This window comes from Azolla caroliniana, unplaced genomic scaffold (assembly GCF_043228905.1).
Source record: "Azolla caroliniana isolate FFs.n. ecotype wild unplaced genomic scaffold, voAzoCaro1.0.p SCAF_11, whole genome shotgun sequence".
In the NCBI taxonomy this organism is placed as follows: domain Eukaryota; kingdom Viridiplantae; phylum Streptophyta; class Polypodiopsida; order Salviniales; family Salviniaceae; genus Azolla; species Azolla caroliniana.
Genome location: NW_028230446.1, coordinates 9616037 through 9628858, shown reverse-complemented (window position 1 = coordinate 9628858; position 12822 = coordinate 9616037). Strand labels below are relative to the sequence as shown.

General features: G+C 38.8%; 2 protein-coding genes across 2 annotated transcripts; both read left to right on the top strand.

Annotated features, from left to right (window-relative positions):
- Nucleotides 1-674: 674 nt before the first annotated feature.
- Nucleotides 675-3168, top strand: LOC147857723 (putative 6-phosphogluconolactonase 2). The gene is made up of 3 exons (XM_087327657.1): nucleotides 675-1081; nucleotides 1398-1533; nucleotides 2472-3168. Exons 1-3 carry the CDS (start codon nucleotides 909-911, stop codon nucleotides 2937-2939), a joined length of 777 nt encoding a protein of 258 aa, XP_087183783.1. The 5' UTR covers nucleotides 675-908; the 3' UTR covers nucleotides 2940-3168.
- Nucleotides 3169-7809: 4641 nt separating this feature from the next.
- Nucleotides 7810-10047, top strand: LOC147857722 (pentatricopeptide repeat-containing protein DOT4, chloroplastic-like). The gene has a single exon (XM_087327800.1). The coding sequence runs from the start codon at nucleotides 7898-7900 to the stop codon at nucleotides 9878-9880; it is 1983 nt and encodes a 660-aa protein (XP_087183926.1). The 5' UTR covers nucleotides 7810-7897; the 3' UTR covers nucleotides 9881-10047.
- Nucleotides 10048-12822: the final 2775 nt, after the last annotated feature.

Sequence of the window (12822 nt, the reverse complement as noted above, 5' to 3'; positions counted from 1 at the left end):
TCACGTACTTATACACGCTCAAGTACATGTTTTGTGACGTTTTGCCCTTCTACAATGACGAAGCAATTAATTTATGGTAGACGTATTTCGCAAACATATACACATTTACGGATCCACATCTAAATGAGTCACTATACATAAACATTATACATATGTTTATGTACACCAATTTAGAATTTAGAAATAAACTCAGACATATTTATTATATACACTTAACTTCTTCTGTGTGGAAAGATCTAATGATGTTATGAGCGGCCTATAAAACTCGCCAAGTGAGGAAGGCTACCAAACTATAGGTGTTTTGTTCACACGTGTACCAAATCCTTATGGTAATGCCTTAAAATCCAAGGAGGATAATCAGGTTCTCATTTATCACGCCTTTAGAATTATTATTAGCCTTTAACGTTGGTTCTTAAGGCAATGATTGTAAGTGTAATTGTAATTGTAATTGTAATTGTAATTGTAATTGTAGTCCCTTAGGCTGATCGGATCCGCTACATGCATAAAAACCGTTGAATGACTAATACCCTACGAAGCTAAGATATGTCCTATGCATGCATGTGTACCCTAATCCTAACCCTAACCCTAACCCTAACCCTAGCTAACTAGCATGACTAAAAAGGAACAGAAAAGAACTTTACGGAAGGAAGGGAGGGAGGTTTTAGTAGAGAATGGCATCATCTCTTCTTCCTCTTCATCATCATCATCATCATCACCACCATTGTCTTCTCGCTTCTTCTTCTTCTTCTGCACAAAACCCCCAGAAACAGTTCCCCGCTTCCAACTCCCCTCCTCTCTCCATCCCCAGATCTCCTACCTCGCACCTCCTTGCCCTACCTCCCTTACACCGTCGATTCTTTGCGCGAACAAAACCAGCAGCAAGAAGGGAGCGTATCGTTGCTCGAGCTATGGCCAGCACAGGCATTGAGAAGAAGCGTGGCGATGTCAGAATATTCGAGAGTGTCGATGAACTCTCTACCTGTCTAGCAGATTTCATCTCCCAGATCTCTGATTCTTCTATTAAGGAGAGAGGATCTTTCTCTGTCGCTCTCTCTGGAGGTTCTCTCATCAGTATTATGAGGTAAGAAATTTATGGCATGGCATTTTCTTATCTTTCATATCTTGCCCTTTCCTCCCCTCGTGTTCTTATATGCGTAAGGAAATGGTTCAATCGTTCAGAATATTGGTTTAGACCCAACAATTTGCCATCATCATTTTGCTGAAGCTGATTTGTTAACAGCTAAATTCAGCAAGAGATGAAATTGATGGTGTTATCCCCATTTTCCTGATGCGTTCTGTTGCATGCAGCATAGGCAAGATGATTTAAAACCTGAAAATAGAATACTCCTATTGTTTGCTTATTTAAAGGAAAACGTTTACGTTTATTTCCTTTACAGTAAGATCTGCGAGCCATCGTATGCCAAGACTATTGATTGGTCCAAATGGCACGTGTTTTGGGCGGATGAAAGAGTTGTCCCACGTAACCATGAGGACAGTAACTATAAACTTGCAAAGGATGGGCTTCTCTCCAAGGTGCCATACCTTTTTCTCTCTCCACTGAAGCATTTCATGCAGCTAATTTTCCACCAAGTTTTGTGATACATATAGATGCATGTAAGTCCACACTGATTTGATGCATCAAGAGGGATCTATGTGCGTATGGAGTATGTAGATGATGTAATAGCATAGGTTTGAAGTATGAGAAGTTATATATCACGTTTACCAATATATACATATATATAAATCACATGGATTATGTAGATAAAAACTGCCTGTGTGCATGGATTATGTTGATGTATGGCATAGGTTTCAGGTAAGTAGATTTGTTATCCCATCTATCCATGTAACCATTATATATATCTCATGGATTATGTAGATAAAACTGTCTGTGTACATGGATTATGTTGATGTATGGCATCATAAGTTTCACCTTATCTAATATTCGAATAATGGAGATAGATGACGATGTCATGAGAGAGAACATAAACAATTTGCACTTTATATGTTCAACACAGGATCCAGATCAGACATTCAGGTCTGCACACCGCCAATTCTCACGTACTTGCAATGTTTAACATGATATTGACGATCATATATATTATGGTCTTTTTGTTGAAGATTTCTTGTCTTAAGGCATATAGGGTGACCTGCTGATTTTTTATTTGGTTATCGTTTATTGTGGGTTGAGATTTATCAAGAGGAATATAACTTGGGGTAAATCACTGGAATATGCTTACATGTAAATAGAATTTCAAAAATTAGGCTTGCTTAAATTAAAAAGTTACCAGTAATGGCTGTGTCAATATATAGGCATATAATTATGTTAAAACGAAGTTATAAATACATATATAAGTACATCCTGAAATTCTAATGCTTATAAAAACAAACTTTAAAATTTTCTGAAATACTGTATTATTAATAAGAGAGAACAAAAAATCATAATGATGATGGTCTGACCATTTTGATTTCAGGTCCCAATTGTTCCTGGTCAAGTGTATTCTATCAATGATGCATTGTCAGCAGATTTAGCTGCTGAGGACTATGAATTTGGTTTGAGGCAGCTCGTGAAGAACCGAATTGTGGATGTATTACCAAGTTCGGATTGCCCAAGGTTTGATCTCATATTGCTAGGGATGGGGCCAGACGGACATGTTGCATCCTTATTTCCCAAACACCCATTGACACATGAAAAAGAGAAGTGGATAGCATCTATCCATGATTCACCAAAACCACCACCAGAACGAATCACCTTTACTTTTCCTGTTATAAACTCTGCTGCCACAGTTGCCATGGTTTTAACCGGATCTAATAAGGCAGAGGTTCTTGAAAGAGCCTTTGGAGAGGATCTTCCTTCTGGTGAATTGCCTGTACAAATGGTGGTACCTACTGAGGGGAAGTTAGTATGGTTTCTTGACAGGCCTGCATCAGCTAAGCTTTGAAAGCATTGAATTATGTCTAGAGGAATACAAGTAGCAACTTAGGTTATTTTTGTTTAATGGTCTTAAGGATGATGGTCAGATTTTCACTGGCTTTTCAATAGATTTACTAGTTAGTACAACCTAGATGTTATTATTGTAATAATTCATGATGATGACCAGAATTTTCTTTGGCCATTCCATCTGATTATGCTGAGCATTCTATAATAAATACTTGCAGAAGGTTTCTTCCCTTTGTTGTGAAAGTAACATTGGCATTTTAGTGGCCAAAAATTTGGTGCTGAGTTGACTGAGCTTGTTCTGTCTCTTCACCATCTATCATTCTTTCAATTCTTTGATCACATGTATATATTGTGCACCATTATAATGACATGATGGTGCACAATATATGAAAGGTTTATTATCCTATCCTTGAATGATCTAATTTCATAATGAATAACGATTGTTTCAATTGCAACAATACCAAATTAAAAATTCGTCCACTGCCCTTATCATGGGCGATAAATTTCGTCACCATACACAGGTCAGTGTGGCAAATGTTGATCAGTCATCTAGAGACCATTCAGACCAGCTCCTTGTTTTCATGGCACTCTAGGTTTGTTTCATTGGGCATCCACATGTTAGGTTAATATACTACTACTGCCCATGTCTTGTGTTCAAAATCTAAATTTGTCACTTCTCTCTCTCTTATTATATTAATATTATTATTCTTATTATTATGTTAGTGTCATGTTTTCTTCATATTCTTGAACATATGTTTTATGAGATTTTGAATGTTTGATTATAAATTATAAATTATAATGACATATTTTGATTCAATCTATATAGTTCATATTCATTTTTTTGTAAAGTTCTAAAGTGAAGAAATTGATACCTTCACTAGTTGCAAGATGAGAACATTGATAATTGCAAGATGAGCTCATCATCAATACAATTATGGCTTTGAACTATTTGCTTTTTATGTTCATGCTTTCTAATGTTAGTGTCATAGTAAATTTTTATGCTCGTGTCATGTTTTCTTCATATTCTCGAATATATGTTTTATGAGTTCTTGAACATTTGATTATAAATTATAGATTATAATTACATATTTTGATTCAATCTCTATAGTTCATACTCATTTTTTGTAAAGTGAAGAAATTGATACCTTCAATAGTTGCGGGATGAGAACATTGATAATTGCAAGATGAGTTCATCATCAATACAATTATGTCTTTGAACTATTTGCTTTTTATGTTCGTGCTATACAATTATGACTTTGAACTATTTGCTTTTTATGTTCGTGCTTTCTAATGTTTAGTAGTTAGGTAATTCCTAAGTTTTGAACTTTCAATTGTGTTGACATGTGATTCAATCAAAATATAATATAGACCATAGTCATTTTTTGAAATTCAACTTATAAATCCAATCCAACTTTGAGATGATTTACTATACACATTTGATTGAATCATTCTTGAATGCGAATGCACATATAATACGTATGGTTCATTCTATGAATGCAAACATAAAGTGGCCTCTTGTCAGTGTTTTTCAATAGGGGACAATAGAGCTTCACAAATAAACCAAAGACCTTAAAAAACAACTCATATGCTTGCATCAATATTGGACCAACTACCATACAGGGAGGAGTAGATGTACTTGTGGTTGTAATTGATAGTAGACCTCGATGTATGTGCTTATAGTTGCATAGGCATTTATCACATAAAAAAATGAGCTTTATAGATTGTTTGATGGTTTTGGGGATTATCCAAAGTCAGAGAAGTCTTTAACACAATCTCCAAGACCCCTTTTGAAAAACGTCAACAGATGGTGATATATATTGCTCCAAACAATATCTAAGGCAATTTGTTGAAACTTGGATGTATGAATTTCAATTGAACGTGGTTCTTACTTGAGATTGCCATGCTCAGAAACTATCTATCAACGTTTCCAAATCAAGCTAGAGCTCTATGATGAAGGTTGCAAATGTTTCACCATAGAGCTCAAATTTGCATTGGATAAGAAAAGATATCGTAAAGTTGGCCCTGTAAGACGAGATTTAACCAAGTTTCCCACAATTTGATTGGTCAAATATCACATAATATAGTCTTATCACCAGATCAATCTAATCCAAAAAAAAAATAGAATTGTAGGCCACATGACATAAAAGCTCCCAGGCAAACTAATCTTTTGCACTTGGAGTACAAGGAACCAAACATATATTTCTTGAAGCCCTCATTATTCTCCATATGTGACTATTGGAATGATGGATCTAGTTGGTTGGTTTTCTACAACACCACATCACATAGCTTCCCTCCATATTGAAGAAAGAAACAGAGCAAAACTCTAGAACAAAACAATTTTGGACATGATAAGTGATGATGTTGGTGGAAATCAAGGACATGGCAAGCCAAATTTGGTGTCGATTAGCGAAATGGCGAGATGGTTGTTGTGGACGTAAGAAGCAAATTCTTTTTGAGCGATAAGGATGAGTGTAGATGGTGTGGGGGTTGAAGCATATTATTATGAGCAGGAATTTGGTGGTAATTGGCGAGAGGGTTGATGTGGAATTAAGAAGCAAAATTCTTTTGAGGGATAAGGAGGAGTGAAGATGGTGTGGGGTTTGAAGCATAGTATCATGAGTTGGTGAGGGAGTTTTTTCCACTAATATGTTTGCTGTCTATATGTCAGGATGCTTGATGGAATCTGAAAATGGACAGATGGTTGATGTTGAAAATGAAGCAGATTTTCTATAAAGATGGTGTTGGAGGGTGAAGCAGTGGCTTCATGCACTTTGGCATGCTTCTTGAATTATACAATCTTTTTGAAGACAACAATGAACTCTTCTTGGACTCAAACAATGTGTGGGAATCTGAAGGACTTGCTTACTGTGGTATTAGAGATATGTGGAACATGGATTTAGTGAGACAACACTCTCCCTCTTTGTGCAAATGCAAAGACCTGTGTCACACTTGTTTGCTGCCTGAAAGCATGTGGTAGCATTAGAGCTACATTAGCAGGCAATGAAATTCACAAGGATATTGTACAAAAAGTTGTTGAAATATATTATTTCATTGGCAATACATTAGTAGATATGTATGCGAAATGTGGGTCACTTGCCGAGGCACAGGTGGTATTTCACAGGCTTTCAGTCTGGGAACAAGTCTCTTGGAATGCATGATTGCAAGATATGCTGAGAATGGGAAATTTGAGGAAATGCTCAATCAATTTCATCAAACGAAGGATCCATGGCTAGCCATTGTCTTACACAAGATGGGCTTGGGAAGGATAATCACTTCCTTTCCAACTATTTTGTATTTTGTCGTTGATATGCCTTTTTAAAACTACTGGAAAGATATGTTGTTTGGAAAATAAATAAATAAATCAATTTTGGGCAAGAACAATTTTCATACAAATTGTCATGGACCTATGAACAAAATAACAAGCGGCTGGAAACAAGAAAGCATGCGATGCTTGGAAAAGAATCAAGAAATGCTTAATATTTACTCCACAAAGGGTGGTGACATTGTATAAACTTGATAAGAGAGATTAGCTGTGAGGGTTGAATCAATTCTCCAAGGCTCCTTTGTATAGTGGCTCTTTCTTGCATTCTGGAAAAATTCTATTTCTAGCCACCATCTTCTTGCTTATTGTATGTGTGCTAAGGTCTTAGATAATTATGCAAGTAGGATGATGACTATATTTGTATATTCTTCACATAGGGCACAATTGGCTAGAGTCATTTGATCTTTTCTTTTGAGTGTCATAATTGCAACATGTATTGCTGCAACTCTTGCTAAAGGAATCGTAGCAAACTCTTATTAGAGACTTCACCATTAGGTTGAAAGCAATCTTCATGGGTTCGAGTTTCCTTATTCATAATTGGAATCACTAGGAAGTGTAGCAAATGTGTAGGAATTTCGCAGGGGAAACGATATATATCTTATAGGGTAAAGTGTCGAGTATCAAAATGAGGGCATTTTCGGGGTGAGCCAGACGGGGTGCAATGGGTCCGACATCCAATCATCCGCCTCAATAGTATGAGAGATGAACTCATCATTTTCATGGGTGATGAGATGATGAGTTGTAGATAATAGGTGTGGCCCATGGGTTTGGACCCAAACCCGAAAAGTGTGTTTCAATGAATGACAACAAGTTTCTCCTGCCGGAGGCTCCCTCCCCCCCCCCCCCCCCCCCCCCCAAACCAAGGGAACCGAATGACCATGACCATGACCATGACCTTGACCTTGACCTTGACCTTGCCCTTGACCTCACTTCCCTATGTGCTTTGCCACATCAAATGGCATATCTGTTGTCAATACAGAGTAGGGATGGAAGAAGGTAAATACTCCCATGGATCCTTCCTCTCTGCTGCTACATCCACTGCCTTAGTCAGCATCCCTGTGGTGTCGATGAGGTGAGATGAGATCAGAGAAAGAAAGAGGGAGGGAATCTGCGCGCGCACATGCAGGCGCCTGTGCTCGTCACAACCATCTGCATTTTAGGAATGGGCCAAGGTTTGGTCCGATCTTGGTCTGTGGAACCAATCAACTTGCGCAATACCTATCTATGGAGAGCGGTCAATGTATATGTACGCGTTTCCCAACCAAGATTGGCCCAATCTTAGTCTATGGAACAAATGAGATGCTGAACATCTATCCATGTATATCAATGAATGTAATACAGATACATTTCTGATGTTGGCCCGATAGACGTTTTCTAAATGAATGGTGTTCTTGAATTGGTTTTCCATCGTCTCCAAATTGCTAGTTTTATGTTGTTTCACTGGAATTGAAAGCCATTTTGTATTTTTCTCAGTGTTTTACATTAGATCAAGGCTTCATATCTTTTATTATTTACAATAATAGCATTATAGTCCTATGTTCTTTTATAGTCCTATGTTCTTTTTCGTTTTTCTTCTGTCAAGCATACCATTAGTTTCGTCTCTTCTAGCAAGTTAAAAAGGAAGACGAAGGAGAAGCATGAAACAAATTTTGGGTACCAGAAAATATCAGGAAAGTTCTACTTTGATGGCCTTGCTAAAGGCGTGTGCCAAGAAAAAGGATATTTGTGAAGGCACTAGGCTGCATGCCGATATTTTGAAGCAGGGGCTTCTGGAGAAAAGCCCTTACCTTGGAAGCTCTCTAATTAGTATGTATACCAAATGTGGTATGCTTTCTAAAGCACAGCAAGTGCTTGACGAGCTTCCTATTCGAGACGTTGTGTGTTGGAATGCTTTAATCACAGGTTATGCACAACATGGCCAAGGGCATAAAGCAATCAGCTGTTTCGATCAGATGCAAGGTGATGATGGCATTTCTGCTAATGAGGTCACTTTCATTTGCATCTTAAAGGCATGTGGCAGCACAAGATCTATAGATATAGGCAAACAAATTCATGATAAGATCTTAAGCATGGGTTTGCTGGAAAAATATGTTATGCTTGGCACTGCATTGGTGGATATGTATGCCAAATGTGGAATTGTTGCAAAAGCACAAGAGGTACTCGAGGAGCTTCCTATTCGTAATATAGTCTCTTGGAATACATTGATTGCTGGATATGCCCAACAAGGGCAAGGTCATGAAGTATTGACTTGCTTTGAACGTCTAAAAAATGAGGGACTCTCTCCCGATGAAGTCACCTTCCTACCCATATTGAAGGCTTGTGGTAGCCTAGGAGCTATTGACAAGGGCACACATATATATGACGAGATTGTAAGCAGGGGGTTATTGGAGAAGCATAGTTTGCTTGGAAATGCTGTTGTGGATATGTATGCCAAATGTGGCGTTCTTGCAAAAGCACAGGAAGTTCTTGAAAAGTTATCTAATCGAGATATAGTGACTTGGAATGCACTAATTGCAGGGTATGTCCAACATGGGAAAGGTGATGAAGCAGTGAGCTGTTTTGAGCAAATGCAGCATGAAGGTCTTTCTCCAGATGTAGTGACATATACTTGCATCCTAAAAGCATGCGGTGAAAGAGGGGGTCTGGACAAGGGTAAACAAATTCATGAAGAAATTATAAGTAAGGGTTTATTGGGTAAAGATATCATACTTGGGAATGCTTTAGTTGATATGTATTCAAAACGTGGTTTTCTTGGAGAAGCACGAAAAGTGTTAGAAAATCTTCCCGAACGACATGTAGTCTCTTGGTCTGCGCTAATTGCAGGGTATTCCCAGCAAGGGCAAGGTCATGAAGCATTGAACTGTTTTGAACAAATGCTAAATGATGGTCTCTCTCCAGATATGGTTACTTTCATTTGTCTTTTGAAGGTTTGTGGCAGTATCGGGGCAATCGACAAAGGCAAACAAATTCACAATGAGCTTGCAAATAGAGGGTTCCTGTCAAAGAATACTGTAGTAGGCACCGCTGTGGTGGATATGTATGCCAAATGTGGTCTTCTTAAAAAAGCACAGCAAGTGCTCGATGGACTTTGCGTTAGAAATAAGGTTACTTGGTCTGCCCTAATTGCAGGGTATGCTCAACAAGGGCAAGGTCGTGAAGCATTAACTTGTTTCCAGCAAATGCAGAGAGAAGGCCTTGATCCAGATGAAGTCATATTCTTATGCGTTCTGAGTGCATGTAGCCATTCGGGGCTGTTGGATGAGTCTAAAATGCTTTTTGGTGATATGACCGAAAGATATGGTATCACTCCAAACCTAGAGCACCATACTTGCATGGTGAGTGTTTTTGGATTTGCAGGGCACTTTGGAAAAGCAATGTCGATAATTACATCAATGTCCTCTTGTGATTACCCTGAAGTTTGGCTTGCTCTTTTGGGTGCTTGTAGAAAATGGGGAAATGTGAAGCTTGGAATATTGTCTTTTGATCAAATAGTGCAATTAGATAATAATTGTGCTGCAGCTTATGTTTTCATGGCAAAAATCTTTGCAGCTGCTGGCATGCAAGAGGACTCAGACAAGCTTGAGGCCATAAGATTGAAATATGATGTTGGGGAAGAATAAGGTCAGTCAAGTGGCAATATGATCGGAATTTCCCATTTTGGGTATATAATCTATTCTCACCTGGCAAAAGGTCACATGGAAATGCTTATTCTTTGTTGAGAATGAGATGCATATAGAGAACAACAAAAACTAGGCATAAACACATTAAAGACTGGTTTTTTCTGAAAGTTGCACATTGTCCTAGGTTTGCTAAGGGGGGATACAATATGTGTTGTATACATGTAAACAATGTGACTACTATACTAATTCTGAAAATAAAAGCAAAAGATTACTGCGGGAGATTCTGAATAGCCATCAGCCACAACTATTTATGATTCTATTCAGCAAAGGAAATTTGGGTTGTGTACGTTTCCACCATTGTGGAGCTTCATTTCCTTGTCACCTCTTTGTTATTACTCAATTTCTCTCTTGTTAGATTTCTTATTTGTTCCTACCAGCAAGAAAATAAACAGATCAAAGTCTTCAAGGTTACATAATGCCATTCTTCAGTAATTTTTACTTGAAATTGTTCATATTGGACCAAGTTAGAAATGGTGAATCAAGTAAAACATAAATGATGGTTTTTCATGTGATGCTTTGAATTTGTTCATATTGGACCAAGCTAGAAATGGTGAATTGAGTAAAAAATAAATGATGGATTTTCCCCTTCTCATCCATATGTCCTCGAACCTATTGTTAGCTTACTTGACAAATTCAACGGCACTAGGGCATGTCTTCATGAGTTCATCAATCAAATTCTTCATATAATCCATTTACAGCCCCAATGTTGTGCTAGTGATTTTTCTCGGGTCAGCCTTGTAGGCACCCTTCTCTTTGGACCGCCGCAAGCTTGGTTTGCGCCATTGGTCAAGACTGCATTCCCTCTCTTAGAAAACTTCAGTGACTTTGTTACGGGCATGACCATGTAATATCTCATGGTGAGAATTTACCGTAGTATTCTATACACGTGGATAAGTGTGAGGGTTAAAAAGATAATTCTATCAAAGATGCCACATGGGAACACGAAAATACTCTTAGAACTAACTTCCCTAACTTTCCATTGCAAGAGTGCAATGTTTTAAAGAGGGGGGGGGGGGGGGGGGGGGGAGTATGTTACGGGCATGACCATATAATATCCCGTGGTGAGAATTTATCGTAGTATTCTATACACGTGGATAAGTGTGAGGGTTAAACAAGAGTGTAAAGAAGGAGAAGATTACTTTTAATCCTCGAGATTGAGACAACCCATTAGGCCAAGTGTGAACTTGCCTGGGGGCCTTGGGTATCGCTATAAATATGAGGCCTAACTACCCTTATCTCATCATATCTTGACTACGTCGAGACTCTGTTTCGTGGTGGTTCAACTCTTGTAGTGAGTGTGCCAACACCAAGTATGACTCGACGCCACGATGGTGGTATGGGACGCCGCTCGAGGCTCGAGTCCGTCTCGATCCCTTCGCTCGGGGGTGGTCGGGTGGATCGGCACCCTTCTTTCTCTCTCTCCTTTCTATATATCTATCTTTTATCCTTATCATATGCTTTAGATCATAACTCTAACAGACTTCCTTGTTGAACTTGAACCCACATTCGGAGAGACGGACCGAGGACGAATGACACTCACGACAACATTGACGTGACATTGGCCTCGACACCTTGGCATGTTGTCCACCACTGCTCGGTGCGGGGCACTCGACAACAATTCTTCTGTGCATGTTCTACAGAGGTTTCTCAACAATAGTGTTTATGGGTGGGGGTTGGAGCCAACAAGGGGGTTATGCATGAGGGAGAGAGGGGGATAGACACACACACATAGAATGAGAGGCAAAATGAGACACAATGTTGATGGGTAACTTCACTATTCCTTTTTTTCATGCCCCATGGGTGGGGTTTATATAGTACAAAATCCGACCATTACAAGACAATACAAAAAGCCAAATGGGGGTAGTTACACCTATGTACCCCATTCTCTCACATTTGTACACATGCACACAAAAGCCAAATGTGCATGTGTACACACTCTTCCTCACACTCATAGATTACACATTAAACTCTTAACCCTCTCGTACACCTATACGGGTAACACCTAACAAGTCTGTGGGACAGTGCATTCCACATCGAAACCACATGCTGATGCCAAAGACTCATCGACTAGAACTCCATCTGTCTTCTCTTCTCTCATCGGTCAGAAATCCCTTGACCGGAACACTACTCTTTGATCGAAGTTATCGATCGAAACTCGCTTGACATGAACCTTCCCGTTCGGTCAACACCACACGAAAATTGTTGCGAGTGGATTAGCACACCAATCGGCTCACTCATTGCGGCACGGGTCGTAAAATCGCGTTGTGTGTATGTGTATTCTTTCTTTCCTTCATGTGAGTAGTGTTGAGTTTTTTGTACCCTCGAGTTCTCGAAATTCTATTTCGTACTCCTCAACTTTTGAAATTTTAGTAGCTACCCTTATGTTTTTGAAATTTTATGGGCTGCCCTCAAGCTTTTGAAATTTTCTCCGTATGCCCCTCTTCTCTTTCTTCTTCCCTTTTCTGTCTCTATTCTTTTTTTTCTTCATTTCTACTACCAATTCATCCACTACCATCAACATCTTTTTGGATATCAATCCATTTGTGTCTTCTTCTTCTTAGTGCATCCTCTTTTGATTTAGGTTCTCTTCCTCAGCATCCTCCTTGTTCCAGCCTTCTTACTAACATAATCTCCTTCTTCTTTTCCTTCTTTTCCTTTCCGTGTGATTTCCTTCTTCTCTTGTTTGTTTTTGTTGTTCTTCTTCATTTCTTCTGTCTTTGTCTTCTGATTTCTTCTTCTTTCTTGATTTTCTTCTACTGTCTCGACCACTCTCCTTGAGCGGAGTACTTCTATTTGTCGTTCGTCTTTCCGCATGTCCAACCCTTAGTCACTATTCGCTAGCTCTCGCACCATTGGTTGCTCGTGGCCGTCTATCGGCTTTG